The sequence below is a fragment of the Pestalotiopsis fici genome, assembly GCF_000516985.1.
Source record: "Pestalotiopsis fici W106-1 unplaced genomic scaffold PFICI_Scf_11, whole genome shotgun sequence".
Classification (NCBI taxonomy): Eukaryota; Fungi; Ascomycota; class Sordariomycetes; order Amphisphaeriales; family Sporocadaceae; genus Pestalotiopsis; species Pestalotiopsis fici.
This window is the reverse complement of record NW_006917101.1, coordinates 1,200,348-1,225,163: the sequence shown is the minus strand read 5'-3', so window position 1 is coordinate 1,225,163 and position 24,816 is coordinate 1,200,348. Positions and strand designations below refer to the sequence as shown.

The following is a 24,816-nucleotide window of genomic DNA, read 5'->3' as shown; positions in this document are numbered from 1 at the left end:
GTAGCAGCACGCAGGTACCTGCTCTTGGCACCTAGAGGCACCTAGGAGAAAAAGAAAGAAATGAACAGAAAAAGAAAACAAAAAACAACCCTGCATAGCGTTGAACCACAAAAATAAAAGGAAAAATCAGAGAGAGCAGCAGCAGCAGCGGAGAAGCAAAGCCGGAGACATATCCGGTGCCTTGCTCTGTGATATCCATCACGATGGACGCTGGGTACAGAGAGTACTATTTCCAGCAAAAGTCACTTCCCCTGAGACTCCAGCATGAGTATGCCAAACGGAACAGCACTAGAACGTCTGGGCCAAACTGATTTGGAGTGGCTCTAACTTGATTCTCAGCGATAGGAAGGGAGGGAATATGCCAAGACGGCACCGCGACGCGAAAATGGCTACCTTATGCACAAGCCTATGACGCATGGCCTGCATGTTCATTCCCCGCTGAAATTGCTTTCCCACTTGCATCGATTCGTCCAAGTTGGATGCGCCTCTGCTTTTCTTTTTTTTTCTCACTTCCCACCTCCCCCATCAGCAAGCCATGCGACCAGAAACACGAAATGGGGCCATCACGGCCACGGATTTCATTTCAACTCTTGATGAATTTGGTCTATTAACTTTTCACAAAAAAGATATGTTTACACTAGAGAAACCATCCCAATCCGAAAGGGCTGCGCGTCCCAACTAGGAGTCTGGCGGTACTGCGGCGCCTTGACAAAATTTCTTCTCGCTGGTACGCCGACGGGTGGACTGTCGTCATCAGCCCATCAACCACGGTCGGGTAAGGAGCCCGGCCACGAGCGCCCCAAACCGGCAGCTACTCCGCATATTTGCTGCCACTAGCTTTGTAATACCATGTCTGGATTTACCAATCAGAACGCGTCGTCACTCTAGGGCGAGTCTTCTCATTTTTCCTCTTTTGTTCTTTTTTCTTTTTCTTTTGGGAGACCAGCTGCTGCCAGTCAGCGAGTTGAGCCAAGTTGGATGTGTGTGCTTGTGTGTGTGTGTGTGTGGCCTTGCCAATGGAGGTCGCCGTACAATGTCTCTTTATACAATTATATCGTGATCTGAATTGCTGCAAGCATAAGTACTGTGCTACATTCGCACATTCCATTCAGGGCTCTACGATTTCAAAATGGTCTGCCAACTCGTACATCGAGGTCGTTATGCTCTGTTTGGAGTATAATTCCTCCGCGACAGAGACCGGGGTAATTGGTACAAATTATATTGCGGTGAATGCAGCCCAATCACATACATGACACCCTTTGGTCAAGATGCATGCTGAGCCAGACTATCGACCGATACATTTCAGGTGCATCACGGCAAGAGTTCTAGAAAGGGTACCTAACTTATAACTTCAGCTCCGGTTGCCGTTTTGGTTGGCATAGACCTTTTTATGTAAGCTACTACTACACAGAACTACGCCACACTATATTTGCATTATCACAACTTGCCCTGGACTGCCTTGGCAATCTTGAATCCATGGCGGGGAGCGTGAAGCCTCACTTTACCAGCCGGACCCTGTGTCTCAATAACAATCTGCTTGCTGGTAATGGCGACCAGCTTCCCCGCGTCCTTGTGCTTAGAGCCATAGTCTGACGGCCACACCCGCACATCGTCGCCCGCCTTGAGGCCCTGCGCCTGGACAACCACCTCGCTCTCATCCACAGTCTCATCGCTTTCCGCAAACCCAGACCCGGTGATGATCTTGGCCGCCTCGTCGCCCGTGACTGCCTTGGGCTTCCCGGCGGCGCCCTTGGCCGCCGTGACCTTGCCGAACCGGTCGATCCAGGCAAAGACCTTGGGGTACCGGGAAGGGCCGATTACGTCGGCGGGCAGCGCTCCGGGGAGACCCGCAAGCCAGATGAACGGGAAGACGGCCTCGATATCGGCGAGGCTGGGGCCCGCAGAGCCCAGGACCCAGTCGCGCCCGTCGGCCAGCAGCGTGGTCTCGAGCAGCTCGATGCCATCGCGGACCATGCTGAGGGAGTCTGGGCGGCGGGCCTCGAGAGCCTCGCGCGTAAACGGCGACGGCGCCCCGTCGGGTAGTCCGACCAGATCTGCCCGGTCCGATGCGAACTTGGGGTCCTTGAGAAGCGGGGCGTTGCTCGGCATGGAGCCCGCCGCCGCCGTGAAGATACCCCCGTCGGTCCAGGCACGCGAGATCAGCTGCTCAATGGCCCGCCCCTCGGCTGTCGAGGCCGAGATGGCTGGGTGTGCGTCCGAAGTCGGGTAGAGCTCCTCCAACTTGGACAAGATGATGCGCGTGTCTGCGTATACGTCCCTCCCGATGCTCATCAAGGGGATGCGCCGATCTATTGATTCAAGAAGAAATATGTCAGCGATTTCAGAAAACAATGACATTCTGGCTTTTAACCACAGCCAATCTTATATCTAGCCCGGACGCATGATACACCTACAGGCAATACCCAGGGCTGCCAAATCTGGTCTTGGGAGCATTGGAGGTTGCATCTAGCAGAAGGTGAATTTAGAAGATAGCTCTAGACTAGGAGCAGGCAAGACTTACGCATTCCGTGTATGGGATCTGTCGTAGAGCAAGATACCAGACAAGGCGTCGCGCATAAGGCGAGCCCACGTAGTGAAAGAGTACAATGGGTAGATCTGGAGTTGCCATTCTGAGTGTTGTAATCTCCGTACAGGCGCGTGATTGCACGATAAACTAATGTTAAAGCGTATTGTGACTTTGCCAAGCTTCTCAACTCCTTCTCCAATGCAAAAAAAAGATGATTATGACAGCTGTACAGAAGCCCAATTGTTCAGCAGCGAGCACCTACTATAAGTCTGGATGAGGTTCTCCCAAGCTTGTGCCGGTATTGTGCCCAGCCATGCCATGCGGACCGGTGCGGAGATCGACACCAGACCTCGGCAGGTTCTAGTGCGCACAGCATCTCAGGGGCTGCTCCCATCCCGATGCGTGTTTGACGGCCAATTTTTTGTTGGAGCTCCGAGCTTCCCATGGCGACCTTTCTCATGCCTAATGCGGTGTAAGAAGGTCCCGGGTTGGAGTTCCACTATCCCCGATACGTCGAGCTGAAAACCCCACGCCAACTTCAGGTTCGATAACATTTCCCCATGATTTCTATATACCTAGGTAATAACTGGATGGGTATTTGCAGTGAGGAGGATTCCTTGGGTAAGCTTGAAATTATTATGCATCTAGTCATTATTCGATCTCTCTCGAATATGGAATCTGGTTCATGGAAGGTCTCGGGTATGCGAGCTGGCGCAAAAAGGACGTGGGACCACGCAGACCTCATCATGCTGGCAGCCATGATGAACAGCGACTCATCATCGCCCACGGCAATGGTAAAGTACTCGTACATATTTCGGTTGCACATTGTCTGATTCAAATGACTGGGCTTGTGAGAATCGTCAGCACGGAGACATACTGCTGCCAAATTACAAACAATTTGAGGATGGAAATCGTCCGAGCCAGTCTTGAGATACCAGTAGCGAGAAAACAGGAGTATATCATGCCTTGCTAGGTAGGTAACCGTAAAAACGGATTGGCATGAAGCCAGTTCATGCATGCTGTGTGTGGTATTGAGCAACACGTTTTTTATTTGATAGTTGTTGAAAATAGCCATTGAATGAGAACGATTCACGTGTTGACAACAGGTCTTACCCCCCATGGATCTGGAATGATTTGAGATGATTAAGTAGTTGTGTCAGATTCAAGAACTTGCATGGAAATTCTAGTCTGTCAGTATTGTCTTGGGATATTTAGCAGTCCACATACCAGAGACAAGTACACTACGCAATGCCAAAGGGTTCATGTATCCGGAGTGGCGTTCGATTTTGAGATACTATTGTCATACTTGTGAGATGCCCGTCGAGAATGATTCAGACTCACGGCTGAAGCATGATTGCAAGAAAACGTTGGAAAGATTACCAAGATGATTTTCAGCTGGTTGATTCAGAAGCCTGTTGTTTACCAAACAGACAGCATCAGTACTTTGTAGCTGCAGCAACCAGGTACTCAATACAACAGACTTGAAAATAAGTCAGCTACAGTTGCCGTGCTGCGTTGTGAAATTCCGGGACCGGGAAACAGATCACAACGGTAACGAGGCTTGATGATGCAGACCATACTTCTACTGTGTCAATACCTTTCCCCTTGCTGCTGTCCGACACATTGTGCCAACCATAGGGACCGCTGGATGTGAGGCGGTTCAGCCCTTGCAGCCTCACGCACTTCCATTTTTCAGCTCGCCTGAAGCAAAAGTTTGTTCTCTGCCGTTATCGAGAAAATTGTACGCAATATCCGAACAATCCGGAATTGAAAGAGGCCCTCTGGATCGACTCCTGTACACCCAAACGTCTCTTGTGATTGATTGCGGTCATTCCATTATATATCATTCCAACCATTCTGTGCTCCGTCACTAACTCATGGGACACAGGATTAGATTGCGATTGAGTTCATACGAGCTCTAGTACTTGGACTGGTAGCTGTGTTTGGAAAACTATATCCCCAGATGTTGACTCGTGTTAACAACAAAGCGCGTAGTGTTGTTTATTCTACTCTACCGGAATCTTGACTCGTGGGAGAAAATGACGTCTAGTATTAAAAATAGTAGCAGGAGCAAATTCGGGGTTCAAAGATTAATTCGAAACTGTTACATAAAAATTATTGGCATACTGTCGTTGAATCAATCGGATTTGGTCATTTATAAAAAGCCAAATAACATAGTGGATGTTGCAATGACGATTTCTTCTCGAGAAGAACGAAATCGTATATCGTGATTGCATGTGACTGACTAGAGGCATGAGACCTATGATACGAAATTGCATTTGCTCTGTACTATTCCAAGACCGGCTTGCGTCCCAGATCCTCTGGCGTTTTGACGAACAAAACATTAAGCACTCCAGCCCGTGTTGATATCAGATCGGCAGCACCGCTCGTGAAATTATTTCTCGTAGACTCAAATATTCTGAGCTCAGGCGTGACGAAACGTCCGGAAGCTAAGGACCTGGAATCACCCCATCCCCAAATGGTGCTCTCGGTGCTCTCTCTAGCTTGCTCAATGGCCCATGATCATTGAAGGTTGGGCGACACGGTAGATTATTTATAGGAAACCCCCCGTTCTGTTGCCGCGTACGAGACATAATCTCCGCATCAATGAGACGACCAGGTTGCGCTGTGCCGCGCGTGTTTGAGGCTGGAAGTATAGCTCAGCATTTTTTGCACAGCTGCTTGGGAAGAAAGAGAGCGGCAACGCGGCTGCGCTGTGCGCGTCGTGCAGAGACCTCCCCCCTTGTCTGGAAAAGCTGGAGTACGTGCAAGTATAAATCAACCTCAAAGGGCTATAACCTTAAAGTCCCGGTAGTCCCTGACATTCCATAACCTTATTTGTCCCGCGCTGTCCAACCAGCATTTGCTTACACACCGCACCCCCCGACCTCGATCAATACATTTCGCGGCAGGACAAGGAACTTCCCGAGCCACAGGACTACCCTACCTACCTTGCCTACCTTGTTTGTGAGAAACGTTGAGCCACCCGGTTTTCATCTTTGGCTGATGCCCATGATCGCCACCGCTCGCAAGCACACATTCACTTGCCATCATCTGGGAGGCGACTCCGGCAAGCACCGAGACACGGCAGTGAAATCCGTGGTGAACACGTAGAAAAATCCCCACGGGTACCGGCGGTTAGGATCTAACAGCTGTGGCTAGGAAACCTCCGGACAGATCTTATGCATGGAAGGCTCAAGTGATTGCACTTTGATGAAATGGACAGGCAGAGGAACAGAGACAATGGAAGAGAAGGCAGCCAAGACCAGCCATGACTTCTAGAGACATGCGGTGGCTTACCGGTCCCTCGACGTTTTTGCCTAGTTTCTGACCAACGTCTCATTGCTAACGTCTCTCTTTATTCCCACAACCGCGCGTTCGTTTTGAGCGTCGACGTCTTTGGGTCGTGTTGGGGAGGCGAGGGATTCTTTGACCGCGTAAGCCCCTCGTTTTTCAAGGTTCGGTTGGGTTGTAAGACAACTATAGCGCTAGACCTCCCGCCTCTCAATCTCCGGCTTGTGTTATAAGGACTTCATCATCCAATATTTCTTGGTATTCTGTCTGTTCAATCTGTAGGCCTATTGACGAGAATTCATTCATCCATACGTACTCAATATTCCATCTTTCATTGAACCACGAAGAAACGAACAGCATACCTCATCATATTTTGAACAGGAGAGACTATAATCTGTTAGACAAAATGAAGGTCATCATCCCCCTTACCTTCCTCACCGCCGTGATGGCGCAGTCAGAATACAGTTACTATCAATCGCTATACGGGTCAAATTCGGCTGCATTCTCAAACGTAAGTGGCCCATACAGTCTAGACAATGGGGGAATTTCCATAGCTGAGATTTCGGGATAGTGTGTTGTGAGCTTACCAGGAGGCACCTATCGCACACTTGGAACCGACCAGGGATGTACCGCCACAGCAACGACCACGGCAGAGTCCTCGGAGGACACAGGTTCAGCTTCAGAGACTGGCTCGGATTACTCTGCCAGCGCATCGTCTGAGGATTCGGGCTCTGACTCTGTGTCGGTCACTGGTTTCGGTTACAGCACATCCGAGGACAATGGCGCATCTGCCACCACTGAGAACGGTGGCGGCGGCGGCAGCGGCGGCTCAGCTACCGAGACTGCCAGCCTCGTCTCCCAGCTCAGCGACGGTCAGATTCAGGCACCGACTGGTTCGACTACCTACACGGCAACGTCGCCTGCCGAATCTGCTGGGGAATCCGCCGGTGCGTCTGCAGGCGAGTCGGCTGGCGCATCCGCAGGAGAGTCGGCTGCCGCGTCGGCCGGGGAATCTGCTGGCGCATCTGCTGGCGCCTCTGCCGGAGCCTCAGCCGGAGCATCAGCTGGAGAGTCTGCCGGATACTCTGCCGGACAGTCGGCCGCCGAAACGGCTGGAGAGACATACGGTGCCACGGCCGGCGGCGAGTCGACGCTCGTCACGGCGACTTCTGCGGCTGCCGGCGGAAACTACAGCGCCAGTGCCGCAACACCCACCGTTGCAGTCTCGACAAAGAGCGCCTATGGCGCTTCCGCTACGGCAGCCATCACGGCTGGTGGCGCCGAGACGTACGGCCCAGGAACTATGCTAATTTTCGCCGCTGCTGGACTTGCAATCCTTCTATAGAGCGATTCAGTGGGTAACACAATGGACTTTCCCTATTTGTGGATTTGGCTGTTGTTGCCAATCAGTGTATATGCCACGATCCTTACCTAGGAGTTTTGATCTTAGGGCATGTCATCATGGGACAAACAAAGGGATAGCGCAAAACAACGCGCATGTTGCTGTAATTAATAATGATTCCATGTGGGCTTCCTTGTGTAGTCCCACGTGGAAAAGGTGGACACGAACATAATTGATATACTTTTAAACATCATTTACCCCTGCTGTTGCGTTGCATGTCATGAAAAACCTTTATCCCTGCAGCTTGCAGCACTGTTAAGCATCATTGTATGCGGATAGGACAACAAACGTTGAAGTTTCGCTCAGTGGCAGCGTGCATGATGCGGGGGTCGATTCAGGAAGGGATTCTGGCGATACCGTCACCGGATAGTGGTGAAAATTGAAGATATATGTCATGGCAACCATTAGAATCACTAATTATGATCACCTGAGTATCAATATAACAATAGTCTTCAATGTCAAGTGTACATGGGTATGCGGTTTTGATCTTGTCTAGTCAAATACGTGGAGAAAGAATATGTGCTTAGCTAGAATTCAAGCCTTCTTGATATCATAGTCGCTCTCTAGGACTTGTACATCACGCTCCCAAAGCAACGCGGCGACAGCGCTGGCAAAGCCACCCAAGGAGAACCACAGCGCTGTCTTTGCGAGGAGAACAGCAAGGCTGGTCTTCTTGACGGTCGTGCGGTGCACATACAGCGCCCACAAGCATAACGATCCAGCTCCAATGTACAAGTCCCAATGTAGGAAATGCACAGCCAGGGGCGCCAAATCTCCAGAGCCGATCGACTTGGCGTCCACGGTGGGATAATTGAATGGCGACAATGGGACATATACCGAACTCAACGTTACGCCCGCGGTGACGTACGGCTTCATCCACGGAAAGGATTCCGCGGCTGAGGAGAGAACATTGTCGGGAGCAAGGGCTAGCAGGAGAACCGGTAGCTGGCCCATAACACCCCCCAAAAAGACGAGATCGTACAAGCCCCGAACACGCGATAGATATGCCGAGTGTGTAACGACGCCTTGCGTGGTGCCATCGACCGGGCCGACCAAGGTGCGTCCAACTGTTGACAAAATCGTATGCGCGAGGTAATGCCATATCGGGAACAGCTGCCAGAATGCCAGAGCTGTATAATGATCCTTGGCACTGACGGTAGACGGATCAAGATACATGGCGATGGTGGGAAGCATGATGGTAAGGAACACCGATAGGGGCATCACTGTAATATCCCACAAGTCGACTAGTAGGCTCGACTTGTGTGCGGGCGAAGTGCTCTTGGCAAGCGGCGAGGTGAGCAGAAACAAGAGAACCCACAGAGGCATGATGGCTTGCCACGAGACTAGCTGGCCTATAAACAGCAACGTGTGCGTCCTATTCTCTGACTGTCAGATTTACGTTTTTCAACGGGATCATCTCCAAGTACAGCACAATGGGGGAGGGGGACAAGCTTACCAGCTAGCGATCCTTCCACGATTTCCTCCCCTCAATCCCTCGAGTACGAGTATCACCACCAACGCGCCCAACTGCCAAAAAGCACAGTATCCATAGAGCTTGAACCGTGGCTCAATATCACCATCAATGAGGGCGGAAAAGTAAACAACTAGTGCAGCGAGTATGCCGTCTACAGCCTCAACACCGGTATAGTCCTTGGTAAAAGGTTTCGGGGCTCCTGGGAGTCCGACTTGCGCCGGGTCGGCGGGTGTGAGAATGTAGATCCAGTTGGCATCCCCAAAGCCATTCAAGCCCAAGGTCACCGGTCCTGCATAAGCACCTAATAAGCTGAGACCGACAAACGTCGGGACAAGCACAAGGGGAGAGGTAGCCTGCAGTATGATCAGCCACGGGCACAATGTTTGGTAGGTCAAGTGAAACCAGAGTGGATTCAATTGAAAAGACTCACCATGCCTGCTACCTCTTATACAGCAACGGAGATATATTGGCGAGGCGATTGAAAATGGGCTAGCAAAAGGCTGTGTGCATTTGAGTACTGCGCCGGAAGAAGTTGACCATTTGCAAGAAGCAGTTTGTGGTGCTTGTGGAATTGAAATTGTCTAACAATTGTCCGCCCTTAGCGAAATGAATCCCTTGCCTGTGCTGCTGTGAGAGAAGATGTACTTAGATTTACATACCTACACGCACCCAACCACCAACAGATAGAGCTCATTGCGTTGCGGGGGATCGTAATTATGACGATCTTGTGCAGCTTTAATTTTGTATTTGTGCATCAACAGTTTCAAACTATGGATCCTTTCAATTGTGTACTACTCATGTATGTTGGGTTGGGTGTTATGTATGTATATGCAAGCTGTAGACCCCACTGAGCGTGGCATGGTTTTGGCGGGCAAGGTCCTCGTGGTATAATCCGACCGACGCTCATTGCTAACTGCCTATTCAAGAAATATGGCTATTGGCGATTGGTTTATTTCCTGCTGCTAAGTGTGCATTCTGTTACTATTATAATGAATACAGCAATTGCTGAGAGACAAAAGGGCTCATGAATCCAGGGCGCTGAAGCTATGCCTTAGACAAGTACCTGGGTAGCTTCTGAAACCCCTGCAAGCCACCCGCGTTTGTCTCACTTGTACTACTATAGACTTGTGCGTCACTGTCGAGTCTCTAGATGCGCAGTGCCAGAATTCTGATTTTGCCATCTCAGAACACACTGAATTTATAACTCATGACTTTCAAAGCAACTCTGGAGAGAGGAGATGGGATGTTTCATGATGCTTGTTATCGTTCAGCTGGTGGTCCCATTACTTAAGGTAGGCGCCGGAGCTCTGGGTGTTGGCATAGCTGACGTCGGCAGAGCTCAGGATGCCCCCCAGCCACTCAATTACAAGCTTCAATCCACCTGCTCAAAACCGCCCAGCTTCTGCACGTTGCGCAACAACAGGAAACTTTGTTCTTGTCAGACATTTCTTCTTGAGCAGACGACAGACACATTGCAAAACAAGCTCAACTGTCACCGAACCTTCTTTTCCCTTCTTGCATATACTTTGAACCGCCTTATACACTTGAACCGATTACCTGGCTGATTGCTGCTATAGCCGCTATTAGGCTTCAACGGGTGCGATTGCTATCCACACGATACTCGACCTGGCAATTCACGGGATTGGCGACGAACCGAACGAACAATTCCAAGCACAGCTTGTTGCACAAGCTGATGCACCCGAGTTTGCTCGATTTCTGTGCCGCTTCCCTCTAGAAACCAAAGCGACCTGCATTCCCAAACGGGCCTGACAAAGATGCATCTCTCGCAGACGCTGTTGAGTCTGCCGGCATCGCTGGTGATGTTGGTCGCAACGCAGCTACAAGCCCAGCAAATACTCCTGCCGACGGCCATCAAAAAAATGTCGCTGGACGAGGGCGAGAAGATCATGCCAGAGCACCTTGGCTTTGCCCCAGAATATGCACCTTTGCAATCTCGGCAACAGGTGCGCGCACTCTTGACGCCCGAGGAAGAGCTGCTGCTTGCAGTGAACTCGAGCGCAATCATAGGCTACAGGCCTCCATTTGGTGTGCATGCAGTTGGGGTTGATGCGTTAGAGCTGAGAAACAACGGGCCGTCGTGGCGGCGGGCAAAAGAAGCTTTGCATCGATTACAAGGAAGAGATTATTCGTGCCCCACGAATACCGAGAGTTGCGAGTCCATTGGGCAGCCAAATTATTGCTGCGCGACAGGCGAGACCTGTGTTGAAGTGGAAGATCAGCCAGATGCCGGCAACGTTGGTTGCTGTCCCGATGGCCAGACATGTGGCGGCACTGTAGGGCCTTGCGGTAGTGACAGCACGGCATGTGCAGCAGAGGTCGGAGGCGGCTGTTGCATATCTGGGTTCGTCTGTGCTCAGATCGGATGCATTGCGAGCACGGTAACTGTCATTACCATGACGACGACGAGCTCGACGGTGCTCTCAGACTCAACCGCGGTCACGACGGTGGTGGTCACCACCAGCCCGAGTATAATAACGACAGAGAGCACATCAACTTCAAGTACATCGACTTCAAGTACAATTGTTTCGACGTCAACTGCCTCTGCAACAGACACGGATACCACATCGACCACTACAGGGACTGCGCTGCCCCCTTGGCGTCCTACCAGCGGTTCCGAAAGTAACACCATCACAACAACATCTGCCGACTACTGTCCGACCGGATTTTATGCATGCCTGGCTACATACGGCTCGGGATGCTGTCGTACCGGTAGAGACTGCGTGACCACATCGTGCCCTCCCATCTCGTCCACAACAATCACATCCAACGGTGCGACGATTGTCGTGCCAGCGTCTGATGTGCCCACCACTACAGCAACATCCACCTGCGCATCTGGCTGGTACTTGTGTGGCACTGCTGCGGGCCCCGTCGCTGGATGCTGCCCGAGTGGGTACGCCTGTGGTACAGCCAGCTGCACCTTGAGTGCAACTACGGCCACAGCGACGGTGCAAAAAGAACTCCCGAGCAATGCGTCTAGGACGACTGGAATACTGTCACTAGCCATGGGGGTTGCCGGTTTGTTGGTGGTTCTCATGACATAATGACTGACATAATAAATGCATACTAGCGAGGAGCAAAATGATACTGCATATAGAGAATGTTTTCCCTAGACGATAGACGATCATAGTCGATTCTCAACGATATGATCAATTTTGTATATTCCAAAAATTCCGTTGAATAATCAAGTCATTTCTTGAGCCTTTCAAACGTGCTTCCATGACATATGCTATAGAAAACGTATACACTTGAATGAACATACATCTATACATACCCATTTTCAAGTCATGCATCATACACCTTGCTAATCCGTGAATTATTTCATGAAAGTCTTGACCGCTTATGTGCACCTCAGTAGATTGCCAATAACAGACGAGGAGTGGACAACTACGTGCCTTCCCCTTCAGTTTTCCTCCCAAGTCGTGCCTTCCTCTTTGTAAAGACAGATATCGTGCCAGCCCAACCCTCAGGTCCAGAAAGCGGGCGACAGACACGATCCCCCCCCCTCCTCTCTGGAAAAGACTTCCAAGCATTCGCTTGGACTTAGAAGGCAGCGTTACTGATCTCTGCAGCACTCATTGCTCAAGTCTCCTCTTTTTCCGTCCATGTGTTCAAGTGCATGGATCGAATGACAATTGTCAATGCTGTGGTCGATTTCATCAATGCCAAACACTCACTGAGCGCTGCATTCTTGGTATTTGGTCGAAATCCCTTCGCATCAATGTCGTCGCCGTCGCCCTCTCTACGCCGCGGCGCGGAGCCGCCGTCACCACTCGAGTTGCGCACTGGAAGATCCTTCAAGCGGCGCTTTGATCCAGATGTAACAGACGACCAGGATCGTGGAAAATCGCCCAAGCGCCGTACTCTCAAGAACTATGTATCCTTCAATCCATTCGAGTCGCAACATCAGAGACCTAATGTGTCTATCCCGGGGAAGAGGCTGTTTGTCGATCGCCAAGCTCAGAAGCAGCCGCAGCATCCTCCTCCGCGACCAAGCACTCCAGAGCCCCCTCTGATGCTGGCCATTGAAGGTATGTCGACACTTGCACATTGCTATTTCAGGAGGTCTACCAACATGTCCGCGTTGAAAGATTTCTTTCCACACCGCGCTGGACTGACAAGACTCCAGACAGTTATCGAAAATACCAAACGGCCAAATTCTCCGAAGTATTGACAAAGATTGACGCCACCAGCGAGCACATCACTGAAGAAGCCCTTTCGCAAACCCACGCCGGACAGCTGGCTATGGAAAAGTTTTCCAGTAAACACGCCAGCATTCTCGAATCCGTCCTGGAAGTCAAGACCACGCTGTCCGTATCGAGTCCAAATGGAACTCGGCGCGAGAAGGACGTGCTCATATCCGACATGATAGCCGATGCAGAGAGACGGGCCAATACAACCGCAAAGGAGCTCGAACAGCTATGGGCCGAGTAGAACCTGGCACATACCGACATCAAGCTGCTCAAGGCAGAAATATTGGCCTCCCGTGATGGAGCAGACAGCACGACCGTGGCCCCTCCCGTCGGCGACCTCGATTCGGAACACGCTGCTGCTATGGCTGAATTGGAAGAAGAACTTGACAAGATGGGCGAGAACACTATTGGCGAGTACGACAAATACGAAAAGGTACGTTTCTAGGCCCGAACTGAAGTTGTAGGCCTCAATGATATACCATTATCTAGAAGCTAACGACAAGACAGGAATTTCTCAACCAGATTGGCAATGTTACTCGTCAGCTTGCACAATCTATAATGCAGCCACATTTTCCGTAGCTGGTTGAGATGAATAATCGTCGAGGGGCACTTTGATATGCTGTTCTATGTGCTCGTGTAGAGAACAGTTGAACTCTGGGATAGATGGACGTTTACCCAGGCCTTGAGGATATGGAGTTTTCACATGGAATGGCACCGCAGCAATGTCTAGGGACACTATGTCATAACCACACGAGCACAAGATTTGCATAGACTTTTTAATGTCCATTCATATTAACCATCAAAGATTGAATTTTACGATTTTTTATTCAATATAAAAATCTAGCTACTCTGCAACAGACTCGTCGCAACTACCCCTTAGCTTTTTAAATGGGGGTCTCGCATCATAGAAAACTAGAAAGTTTTGAGCTCCGCCCCGTCTAATTGTAGCAAATGCTCCCGGAACGCCAGCTCAATATGAAAAACACAAGATTTTGTGGCGAAGAAAGTATAAAAACAAACGCGGCAGGGTATCGACTGCGGCGGGCCAATTTCTTCTTACTGAGAAACTTGCTCCAGGTCTCTTTTGGACCAATCGGAGTGTTTGCTCGTTTACTGCTCCTCGGGGACGACGTAACCCCACGGGTGGTCCTCACGTCCGTACATGATGTCCTTGAGCCAGTTCTTGACCTTGAGGGTCAAGTCACCACCCTCATTCTTCTTGCCCATGGGGAAGTTGACGTCCTTTCCTCGGTGGTGGATTAGAGAAATGGGGCAGACAAAGTACTATTTTCATATCAATGGTCAGCGAGTTGAAACTTTGAAAGAAGGGATCTATTAAAAGACTTAAGTAGACTTACAGCAGTACCCGATGCGAAACTCTCAACCAGGCGTCCCTCGGCATCGGCCTCGAGCACCTCATCAATGGTGTACTTGCGCTCGACAACGTCAATCTCATCGGCGCAGCGCTCACGCACAAGCTGGAGCACACTGCGGCGCGTGACACCGTCGAGAATGATCTTGTCGCCCAGCGGGGCGGTGACGAGCTCGGTCCGGCCCGTCTCCTTGTTCTTCCAGAGGACGAAGAAGTTGCTAGCGCCGGCCTCGGTGCAGAGGCCTTCCTCGCCGTACAGCCAGAGGATCTGGTGGAAGCCGCGCGTCTTGGCCTCCGAAGTGGCCAGCAGCGAAGGGCCGTAGTTGGCGCCGACCTTGGCGTAGCCAAAGCCGCCAGCCCAGGCGCGGACCATGTCGGCGGGCGAGGTGTGCAGACGCATGCCTCCCGGCGGGGCGTCCATCTGGGGCATGTAGGAAGCAATGATGAAAAGCATGGCCTCGGCAGGGGCGGCGACGCCGAGCTGCGAGTGTGTGCCAATGAGCGTGGGACGGATGTAGATGAAGGAGCCCGGGCGGTCACGGGGCAGCCACTTGGGACCGTCGACGGCCATGAAGGCCTTGACCAGCTTCTCGACCTCGCTGGGAGGGAAGGACGGCAGCGAGATGCGCACCGACGACATGAGCAGGCGCTCGGCGTTGCAGTCCGGGCGGAACAGGCGCAGCTTGCCGTCATAACCACGGTACGCCTTCATGCCCTCAAAGCACTCGGTAGCGTAGTGGAGCACCGAGGCCGTGGGTGAGATCGTAAAGGGACCGTAGGGCTTGATCTCCGGGGCCGACCAGCCCGTCTCCATATTCCAGTTTGCAACCAGCATGTGGTCTGTGCAAATGGACTTGTTGCCGCTGCTGGTGACGCCGGCCTCGGGCACCGGCAGCGGCGACTTGGTGAAGGAGTAGGTGAGCTTGGAGGCATCAAGCTCCTCGTAGGCCACCTTTGAGCCGTTGGACGAGCCATTGGCCTGTGCCTCCTCCATCTTGTGGTCAATGGCAGTTGCCGTCAGGTCGACATCTGAGCCGTTGTTTTGTACATTGGAAATAGCCCCGGGCGCCATGTTGAGGGTTGTGTAGGATAGTTAGCGTGAACGTGAGGTTCTGGGAAACTATCTCTGTGTTTACTGCTGGTTGCTTGCAGTCGTGTGTGGCGTAGGACTAGGGAATTTTCCAGAAAAGTTTAGTTTGATCTTGCCTCCAGTGATCAGAGTTAAGACAAGAGAGTTTTTAGGTTTTAAAGTTGCAACGGCCACGAGTTGGGAACTCGAAACAGGGAGAGGGATTAAAAAAAAAAATCTTCTCCTTGATCGTAGTATGTAGAAGAACTGATGTGACAAAAAAAGAGTGAGGGAAGCGTGACACAGGAAGCCGGGTGCAAAGTATAAATCAAGCAAGTCCAAAGGAGAAAATCTAGTGACTCATTGGCCAATGAGGTGCGGAATTGGTGGGACTCGGCGGCGGACAAAGATCTAGCAAGGAAGCGACTAGGCGGAGACTCTGCTAGAAGACCCGGTATTCTTCTGATACCATTGATAAAAGAAAATATTAGAGCCTGTTCCATGTCACCGTCTCGCATAACCCCCAGGCGTGACCTGTTCACTAGCTGGCAAGGTACACTATATTCAACCCAGTTCTGCATGTATGTATGTAGCCATTGACGACGGCATGTAAAAATTGAATACCGAATGGATGTAGGTGGACTGGTTACAGACAGGCATCATGCAAGCCCACCCCATTCTCTATTCCGTAATAAACTACTACATTCTAAAACACTCGGATCCGCGTTGCTGGTTACCACCAAGGAAGAGACTACCCCATCCGGCGGGCAGTGATGAGCCAGGCCTGCAGCTCAAGATTCTTTATCGTCATGTGAGCACGCGGGTGAACCTCGAAATGCTGGCTGGGCAACTCTTGGATCATAAACAGATCAGTGTCCATGCCTCCTCGTCTTGCCTGGGCCGCTGATTGCCTTATCAACAAGGGGCTTGGGGTCAAAAGCCCAAGGGCTGCATACTAGATCTGATCTCAGCACGAACACACTGCCCCCGCTAAGCACCAATCTCTCGGTTTCAAGCGGGCGTTTGGACGTTTACGCCGTTCCCAAGGGCCGAAGGGAAAAGTCAGGTGCGTGCGTCCCGGGTATAAGTGGGTCAGCCATTTGGGTTCACAACGGGGTTCGGCGTGGGTAATAAAGGTTGATCGACCACCAAAACATGTCACGTTGATTATGGGGGGTTGCCCAGAAACAAAAACTTGCGCCCTACACCACGCCCTACAGTAATGGTGTGCAAGATGCCTGTCGGTATTCAGGAACAGCCCGTATAATGCTGCGCAAATGGCGTCACACCGCCGTTGACGGCCAAAACTCAATTGGCCAACCCGCGCTGGACATGTCGCCGAAGTCGCAGCTCTCGCGCCCTTTGGTTCAACGCGAGGTGAATATCTCGACGTCTTGTTTCCGGCTTGGTAGCGAGAGACCCGACCAGCCGGTGCACTGTTTGCCAGGGTACGCGAAAAAAAAAAATTAAAAAAATTGGCCCCCCGTATTGGTTTGCCGGACCTCGTTTCTGCGTATACAGAGATAAGTTCCCAATTTGCGCCGAAGCGGCCCCACGAGGTTGGCTCGGAGCGGAATTGGCAGGACTCGCGAGTAAGCCGAGGATATGCGGTCCTTTCCACCTGCCCCAACTGACGGTAGCCGCATAATGATTAGATCACGCTTCTAGGTCCCAGTTATGGTCATGATATTGTTTCACTCCTTATCGGATTGGATCGATCCTCTATATTGTGACTGATCTAGAGTCTCTAGCTAGGTGGCAAGCCCAGCTCGTGGGGGCCCTTGTTCACGGATGTTCTGATTTTTTTCTTTCTTTCTTCTTTGGCGCAGTGCGGCCGGCCTTGCCGACGTCTCACTAATCGAGCGTTTCTCCACACCGGGATCTCGATGTCTGCGATTTGTGCAACCGCCAGAGGTCTGGATTCCGCCGTTCCTGATGGCAGGTGGCGTCTTTTCAATGTGCTCTCCACTGCGAGCGGCTTCCGGCGTTCCAATTGTCCTGCTTCTCCGGCCGGGTTCGCTTCCGACCTCCGCGTTCCTGGCGTCGCATTGCGGGCGCCTGCACTGCATGACCGGTTGGACAATATTGATTGATAAGGACCACAGTCCGGGGTTGGCACCTTACCCCAATATTGGTGTTTACCGAAAGAAGCCGGCAATCTGCTATTGTCCATCCTAGCACCCAAAATGAGCATCATAGAGTGACTGGCCGAATGTGGTTGTTTAGTCTCCTGACTGTCTTTATACAGACACTGTATCGAAACTGCGTTGCAAGGATATGTGCTGACCAAAATCATAGAGTATGACCGAGTCGCGGCTCGACTCGGGGGTTGGCTGGCAAGACAAATCTTGCTGACTTGGCTTTCTTTTCGTTAAAGCATCTTTCCAAATGCCAAATTGAAGTCCCGTCAGAAATCTTCCTAAGCACGGGTTGTTGCTGCCGGACTGTGTAGATCGATGTGCTCCGTATATGCCCATTCAACTTAGTGGGATTGTGTTCAATGGTTGGGGCTCCAAGTTATAGCTGCAGACTTCCCGAAGGCGCCCGGCTTGGTCCTCCTCGCAAATGCGCCGAAGAATTCTTGAAAAGGCTCTGCCATATATAGGCCTCGCTAAGCAGCAGTTCAATGTCCTTCTCAGTCCAGTCGCGCGTTGGCAGTGCCTGGAGGAACATCATGATTTCCTGAAAGTCCATCTTGACAAGTTTCGCTGACCATTTAACCAGGAAAGCTGCGCACACATAGAGATGAAATTCGGAGAACCCCTGTTCCTCGGCCTATCGAGAGTTAGGACTGTTACACAGCGGTAAAGGAGACCAAGAACTTACCAAATATGTATCCCACATTCTGATCGTATTCTGAACACTGATTTCTCTCATGAGCAGACAATTCATCCATCTGAAGCTGAATTGTATAAATTCGACATGCTCATTCTCTAAATGTTTTGCAAGATCGGCGTCAATTCTTGCCGTCAGATCACGTAGAGCAGCCACCTGTCGTTGAATGCCGGGCTGCGCGACGATATAATGATCTTGGATGCCGTCTAAAAGTTTCGTCAGACACCAGAATGAATCAGCTTCTACAGCATCAAGGACCGGTTTGGGTAATTGCCCAGGATCCATGCCGCTCTCGATGTTATAGTCCGTGATGTAGGTACCAAGAAAGACCTGCCAGAAAGGAGTCACCAGGTCGTTGATGCCCTGAACGTAGCCACTTGCCGGGTGCCGGATTGCCCAAAGGTAAAGAATTCGTTCCAATGATCGCTGTGTCGCTTCATATCCGTAAAGTTCAATGTGGGGGTTGGTGCGAGGAACATCGATACTGATTTGATGCCAAATTGCTTCGTCTAAGCCTCTAGCTCGACCCCCTGTTGCGGGCGCACTGGCGCCACGCTCGAATGCTTGCTTCACTCCATCCAAGTATTCTTTTCGTTTTCTTTCCAAAGTGGCGACACGTCTCTCGCTGCTGGTGGGCAAGTAACTCAACAGCAGCTGCCATGTCATGGCCCGGACCTCCTCCGGAACACCTCCCCATGCCAAAGCCCGCAAGTCGGGAAGGGATATGGTGGTGGCTTGTAAAATCTTCTTGAACTTGTTTATTCTTGTCACCCGCGAGTTGAGAGCATCAATCTCTTTCTGCGATGCATTGGCTGGGATTGCGGGGTGGTTGATCAAATGGAGAGCGTTTGCCGGATCTATAAGTTACGTCAGAGTGAACAACTGCGCCCATGCAAGACAAGCCCTACCTTTGAGTATATCCTTGTATTGGGGTCGCAATATCTTCCCCTCGCTCTTTTTGGGCATTGGGTATGCCGGCATGGGCCTCTCAATTGCTATATCAGCACTGTTGGAGTAACGCCGCGTGGGAAACCCAAACGACGACTCAAAGCCAGGAGAGGAGGCACCTGGATCGGTGGCCTTGCCCTGTGCAGCTGCTATGCGTCGATTCTTCCTTTTCATGTTGGACAAACTCGGTAGGCCAAAGTCGTCGCCGTCATCGTCATCGTAACCATACATATCGTCACCCTCGGGATCGTCTGCGGTCCAGTCTTGGTTTGTGTTGGACAAGAAACTGATGTAGGACTTGATTGGTGGAGAGGAAGCACCACCCTTCTTGTGCAGAGGCGGAGAGCTGACGTCGCTGCTTCTGCCCTTGAGCGAAGTCGAAGATGGGGGTGTGCGTGGTCGCGACGAAGAGGGCCGTGAAGAGGAGGGTCGCGAGGATGAGCCAGACACATTGCTGCCGGGGACAATAATGAGCTGCAAACACTTTGCCCAAGTACGTTGATGGGATGGCAGCTTACAGAGAGTCAAACTTGAGCATATCTGCGTGAGAATACGACGCGCCAACCACTAAATTGGATTCGCGACCTGTCTTCTTGGGGGTTGCCTCTCGCTGGAGTTTCCAGAAAGGCGAGGTCGACCTGATCGCAATCTTAGCGCTACCATCTTTCAGCCGACAAAGAAGTATTACTCACTCAGACCGATCTATAAGCAGGCGAAGATGTGATCAGCAAGGGGAACCATTTTGTACCAATGCGCAACATTGAACGTATAGATTTGGTAACATGGGATCGAGCATTCGTTTGGAAGACATACCGACTTGGACCATTTCCTACGTCATCCACTCGTGTTAGCAGCGACCAAACACAACGTGTTCAGGGGAAAACCATAAACTCACTTGCTGGGGTGGCTTCTTGCCACTGCCTGAGGAAGAGAACATGTTGAGAGTGGGAGTTGTGCGACCAGGTCGCAATTATGTGACGGCCGAGAACACACTATCTCCTCATTTCATGCTGAACTCCAGGATGGACTGGTGTCAGCGGTAGTCGCAGCAGCAATGGCTGGTGGAAAGCCAAGGCCCAAGGTACTGTACAGAGCACACGAGCCAGCTGTCTAGGAAGCCCCGCTACAAGGTAGCGAGCGACCAGCCCGTTCTTTGAGACCTGGACAACCTTGCCGATGGGAGCCAGGAGGCCGATATGGTTCAGATACCAAATTCCGAAGTGCACAATATGCGACGCTGATATTGTCTGGAGTCACTGGTATGATAATGTTGAAGCACAGCTCGTGATGCTCAACGAAACGTTAACCACCTCCTGGCGACGTCGGTTTGCACACTCAGCTGCTCTCACGACCAGGCGGGGCAATATCTCAGTTCGATTAATGCTGCTGGGGACCTGTCTAGGTAGAGCCCCACTCTTCTTTCATGTACGGAGTACAGAGTACACACGTAGCGCGATTGAGCAGTGCCTTGTCATGCCCATGTGCTTGCCTTGATATAAGTACGTGGGGATTCTCTTCTTTTTACTATACGCGCTGTTCGTAACATGTTGAGTGCAGTAATGCTGTGAATTCCCAAGTACTGAACAGGACACAAATGTGAAAGTACTACTTCAGGTTATCTTTGAGACAAGTTGAGCCACGCTCATTGATGAGCCAGTTTGTAACGTTCACCGAAGCAGCTGCCGCTAGCGTCCCACCAGCTGGCAAAACCAGCGCGAATCTTGGAAGCCACAGTTGAGCTGTGAGATCAGCAGCCAATCACATCCTTGTTGCCCCAGGTTTTCATTGCCGACTAGGCCTAAGGCTGCGATTTCCCTTCACCACAAGCTCGCCAGCGACCTCAACCTCCTCACGTACAGGCGGCCCCAAACTTGAGCACCTTCTCTGTCAATTCTTGCTTCCGGCCACTTTCCCAATTGTCTGTTCTGCACACATAGTATCGTCTATTCGTGTGCGACACGGTCATTTGCGCGTCTGCCAGCGCCGACTTTGCCGTCGCTGATAAGGTGAAAACACGGGTGTTCTACTCGACTGCAACCTCTCCTGTCCTTTCCAGTCGACCCAGCCGCCGCCATGGCAGAAAACGAGAATTTCGAGGATGATCTTTTCGCTGATCTGTAAGTTCTTCCCTTCTAAGCGTTTTCGGAAATATCCCATCCAGGATGAACCTCATCTAATCCGGGAACAGTTACGATGATAACGACGCGCCCTCAGCACCCGCTGCCGCACCCGCCGCTCCCCCGACTCAGAAAGTAGAGCCATCGCACGAGCCTGCTCCAGTTGCCACCGCCGTGGCCGAAGTGAATGCTTCTTATGATAACAACGCTTTCAGTGGAGATATTCATGGTCAGGGTGGTGATTACCACGATAATGAGGAAGCATATGATGATGATGATGAAGTTGATTTCAACCTTGGAAATGGTTCATCTCATAATGTTGCGCCCAAGCAAGAAGAGTCTGTCGCTGCTCCAACTTTTCATTCTGCCAAGGGCCCTGGTGCCAAAGAAGATGGGTAAGTCCAAGTCGTTTTTTCTTCCCTGTAGCAATATTCTGTGGGTAAGTCGCGATTCGTCAGCCTCGGGAGGTACCCTTGCATCTGGGTGACCGAAGAATAAAGACATCGTGTCATCATTATTGGTACTTTTATGGGTGGTGCTGTAGTCAAGATCGGTCGGGGTCATGGTGTTTCCACTCGGCAGTCAGGCTTTGGTCGAAGACAGTTGCTCTGGACACAAAATTACGCATCGATTAGCTGTCCATACCAAGAGGAGGATGTGCGAGGAGATATTCTGCCGGATGAGACCATATCTCAACGTCTTGACACGATCTACTTCACTTGTTCATACACACAATATCAAACTCCCAAAATTGGAGAGGAGCCAACACACACAAATCGATGAAGGTTCAGGGTGCCTGAAAAGCTTCCCAAGAAGAAAGAAAAAGGCTTCGACTATAGTCAGTACATGATACTCTACTGCCTCCATAGCCATCGTCAGATCATAGGCTCATAAAGGACCATGGGGAAGTCAGACTTCTTCGTTGGTTGTAACAAGGATTGGCTGCGAATAGCGCTCGAGGCCATGATCTAGCTTGACGATAGCAAGATGACGAGGAAAGAACAAGAAAATTCGACAACTTCATCATCGTGGCTTTCGCTGCAGTAGCCGCCTTCCAGTGGGAATTGCTGTTTGTGGCCCGCCCTCGCTGTGCCTGGCGGTACATCCATTGTCAGCCGCAGCCGCCCCAATCGTACCCTGAACCTTCCATCCATGGAGCAAGCTTCCCTCAAAAACTGGGATGAAAGGCTTCATCACAAGTGGAGGAGCCCGTGCTTGGTTCGGCATGAAGGCCAGATTGGATTCGAAGATGACGATATGGCTACAAGCTTTGATTTTTATCTTCAACCTGGCGGATATCACACGAAAGCGCGCTCAAGAGAGCTGTCTGGATACACGGACTCTTGTGATCTTTGGCCGTGCTATGTGCCAAGGAGACGGATCTTGATTGGATCATTCACCAAGAACGCGGATGCAAGAAAATCTTTTGAGGCGCGAGTGCTGGATAAAGTTATTTGGCTTTCTGGATTCTTCCATGCTTTCTGCAGACTCAATTAGCACAGATTGACGAGCGTGTGATGTATAACTGACGATGTAACGTTCACAGAAAGATGTTCATTGGTGGCCTGAATTGGGAGACGACTGATCGTAAGCGCAAACCTATTAATTACAGATTTGAGCAAAAGGGGTTGCTGACTTGTCTAGAATCTCTCCGTGACTACTTTTCCCAATTCGGTGAAGTCACTGAATGTACCGTCATGCGCGATGGTGCTACCGGCAGATCACGAGGTTTTGGTTTCTTGACTTTCAAGGACCCCAAGAACGTGAATACAGTCATGGTCAAAGAACATTACTTGGATGGAAAAATTGTATGGCTCACCGTGGCATTTGTATCCAAATGTTTGAGAACAAACAAACTAACTGGTTGTGTAGATTGATCCCAAGAGAGCTATCCCACGTGATGAGCAAGAGAAGACGAGCAAGATCTTTGTTGGCGGCGTCAGCCAAGACACAACAGAGGCTGAGTTCAAGGATTATTTTGCCCAGTTTGGTCGCGTTGTCGATGCTACCCTCATGATGGACAAAGATACCGGCAGACCTAGAGGCTTTGGATTCGTCACGTTTGAGAGTGAAGCTGGTGTAGACAATTGTACACTGCCTGGCCAAGTCTTGTCCATCAATGGCAAGCCTATCGAAGTCAAGAAGGCTCAGCCCAGGAACAACATGCAGGAGGAGGAGGCCTCACGCGGCCGCGGCAAATTCGGCAAAAAGCCTGGCTTCGATGACCAGAACAGCAACCAGAACCAGATGCAAAATCAGATGAACCAAAGTGGCATGACGCCCCAGGTCATGGCTCAGTACATGCAAAGGATGCAACAATACATGTCCATGATGCAGCAGCAGGCTGCCATGAGTAGAGGCATGGGAATGGGCATGATGAACCCAGCAATGATGCAGCAAATGATGCAAATGCAGATGATGGCCCAGAACGGCGGCCAAGGCATGAACCCGGCAATGATGCAACAAATGCAAAACCAAATGAACCAGATGGGCAACCAGATGGGTCAAGGTGGCCAGGGCAACGACCAACAGCAGCAATTCGGTAATCAGCAACAGATGTTTGGAGGTCGTGGTGGCAGACGAGGTGGCCGCGGTGGATATCAGGGAGGCGGCTACGGCATGGGTGGTGGTGGTGGTGGTGGCGGCGGCGGCGGCGGCGGTGGCCACGCCGGTGGTGATCCAACGTCTTGGGAGGGCATGTATGACGATGTCCCCCAGCCGAACTATAACCAAGGCGGCCGCGGAGGCTTCAACCGCAATAGAGGTGGAGGACATCAAAGCCCTTCGCCTGCCGACCCCAACGCTGCCCCTCCGCCGAACGCTCCAACTGGTCCAAAGAATGCTGGTAAGCCTGGCGCCAACTACCGTGGTGGTGGACGGGGAGGCAACCGTGGCTACCATCCTTACCAGCGCTAGGGAAATGGTAAGAAATGATATGCCTTCGGTGATGACTGGAAAGGGCCGACACTGGAAAAAGGTCAAATCAGTCCTGTCAACAATTGGCTGTTGCGAAATGATCTCGAGGCCCGGCGGAGTATAGCATCGCCGCGACTTCGAAAGAAGTTGTATGACTCGGCAACTTGCTGTTGCCAACGGACATCAGCTGTTTGTATACTACTCTCCATACGTTTGTTTTCTCGCTGTTGTCCCTGAGATCGAACCAGACCGGCAGGATCACGGAAGAAAATCGTATCTGGACGAATCTCATCCGCGATCTTTAGGAAGGACACAACAGATCACCGCGTTCTTTCCGACATTTCGACAAGGAGCGAATGTTTCTGATTCTCAAACAAAAAGGGGGAGAAAAAAAAAGGGGACGTGTTTCTGGCGTTTGGGGGTGTGCTTGCTCTAAACCGCACCAGTAATTACGTGGACAGACACATAAATGAGCATAGGTCACCTCATACTCATAATTCAATATTTGGAACCGCACTTCACTTGCTTGGGGTTCCATTTATCTTGGTATTCGTGATGACATTTAGCGCCATGATTTATTCCGTGTCCCAAGTATCGTTGAACGGGCAGCTTGCATGTTTATACTTGATGTTTCCACGGTATCTGGCAGTT

The 24,816-nt window shown here is 51.1% G+C and overlaps 9 protein-coding genes across 9 annotated transcripts; 4 read left to right on the top strand and 5 right to left on the bottom strand.

Moving 5' to 3' along the window:
• Positions 1 to 1,437: 1,437 nt before the first annotated feature.
• Positions 1,438 to 2,629, bottom strand: PFICI_13362 (uncharacterized protein; the record flags this gene model as incomplete). The annotated part of the gene is made up of 3 exons (XM_007841943.1): positions 1,438 to 2,309; positions 2,415 to 2,466; positions 2,522 to 2,629. The coding sequence occupies 3 exons, from the start codon at positions 2,627 to 2,629 to the stop codon at positions 1,438 to 1,440; spliced, it is 1,032 nt and encodes a 343-aa protein (XP_007840134.1).
• A 3,598-nt stretch (positions 2,630 to 6,227) lies between these two features.
• On the top strand, positions 6,228 to 7,166 carry PFICI_13361 (uncharacterized protein; the record flags this gene model as incomplete). The annotated part of the gene is made up of 2 exons (XM_007841942.1): positions 6,228 to 6,332; positions 6,393 to 7,166. 2 exons carry the CDS (start codon positions 6,228 to 6,230, stop codon positions 7,164 to 7,166), a joined length of 879 nt encoding a protein of 292 aa, XP_007840133.1.
• A 591-nt stretch (positions 7,167 to 7,757) lies between these two features.
• PFICI_13360 (uncharacterized protein) lies at positions 7,758 to 8,549 on the bottom strand (the record flags this gene model as incomplete). Its single annotated transcript, XM_007841941.1, has 1 exon — positions 7,758 to 8,549. One exon carries the CDS (start codon positions 8,547 to 8,549, stop codon positions 7,758 to 7,760), a length of 792 nt encoding a protein of 263 aa, XP_007840132.1.
• A 126-nt stretch (positions 8,550 to 8,675) lies between these two features.
• Positions 8,676 to 9,130, bottom strand: PFICI_13359 (uncharacterized protein; the record flags this gene model as incomplete). Its single annotated transcript, XM_007841940.1, has 2 exons — positions 8,676 to 9,050; positions 9,128 to 9,130. The coding sequence occupies 2 exons, from the start codon at positions 9,128 to 9,130 to the stop codon at positions 8,676 to 8,678; spliced, it is 378 nt and encodes a 125-aa protein (XP_007840131.1).
• Positions 9,131 to 10,472: 1,342 nt separating this feature from the next.
• Positions 10,473 to 11,759, top strand: PFICI_13358 (uncharacterized protein; the record flags this gene model as incomplete). Its single annotated transcript, XM_007841939.1, has 1 exon — positions 10,473 to 11,759. One exon carries the CDS (start codon positions 10,473 to 10,475, stop codon positions 11,757 to 11,759), a length of 1,287 nt encoding a protein of 428 aa, XP_007840130.1.
• A 575-nt stretch (positions 11,760 to 12,334) lies between these two features.
• PFICI_13357 (uncharacterized protein) lies at positions 12,335 to 13,353 on the top strand (the record flags this gene model as incomplete). Its single annotated transcript, XM_007841938.1, has 3 exons — positions 12,335 to 12,746; positions 12,845 to 13,145; positions 13,218 to 13,353. The coding sequence occupies 3 exons, from the start codon at positions 12,335 to 12,337 to the stop codon at positions 13,351 to 13,353; spliced, it is 849 nt and encodes a 282-aa protein (XP_007840129.1).
• A 665-nt stretch (positions 13,354 to 14,018) lies between these two features.
• On the bottom strand, positions 14,019 to 15,352 carry PFICI_13356 (uncharacterized protein; the record flags this gene model as incomplete). Its single annotated transcript, XM_007841937.1, has 2 exons — positions 14,019 to 14,192; positions 14,267 to 15,352. 2 exons carry the CDS (start codon positions 15,350 to 15,352, stop codon positions 14,019 to 14,021), a joined length of 1,260 nt encoding a protein of 419 aa, XP_007840128.1.
• A 2,514-nt stretch (positions 15,353 to 17,866) lies between these two features.
• On the bottom strand, positions 17,867 to 20,069 carry PFICI_13355 (uncharacterized protein; the record flags this gene model as incomplete). The annotated part of the gene is made up of 7 exons (XM_007841936.1): positions 17,867 to 18,124; positions 18,176 to 19,041; positions 19,093 to 19,586; positions 19,651 to 19,770; positions 19,825 to 19,834; positions 19,946 to 19,961; positions 20,028 to 20,069. The coding sequence occupies 7 exons, from the start codon at positions 20,067 to 20,069 to the stop codon at positions 17,867 to 17,869; spliced, it is 1,806 nt and encodes a 601-aa protein (XP_007840127.1).
• Positions 20,070 to 21,205: 1,136 nt separating this feature from the next.
• Positions 21,206 to 24,165, top strand: PFICI_13354 (uncharacterized protein; the record flags this gene model as incomplete). The annotated part of the gene is made up of 5 exons (XM_007841935.1): positions 21,206 to 21,249; positions 21,321 to 21,644; positions 22,796 to 22,836; positions 22,894 to 23,057; positions 23,122 to 24,165. 5 exons carry the CDS (start codon positions 21,206 to 21,208, stop codon positions 24,163 to 24,165), a joined length of 1,617 nt encoding a protein of 538 aa, XP_007840126.1.
• Between the last annotated feature and the right edge of the window lie 651 nt (positions 24,166 to 24,816).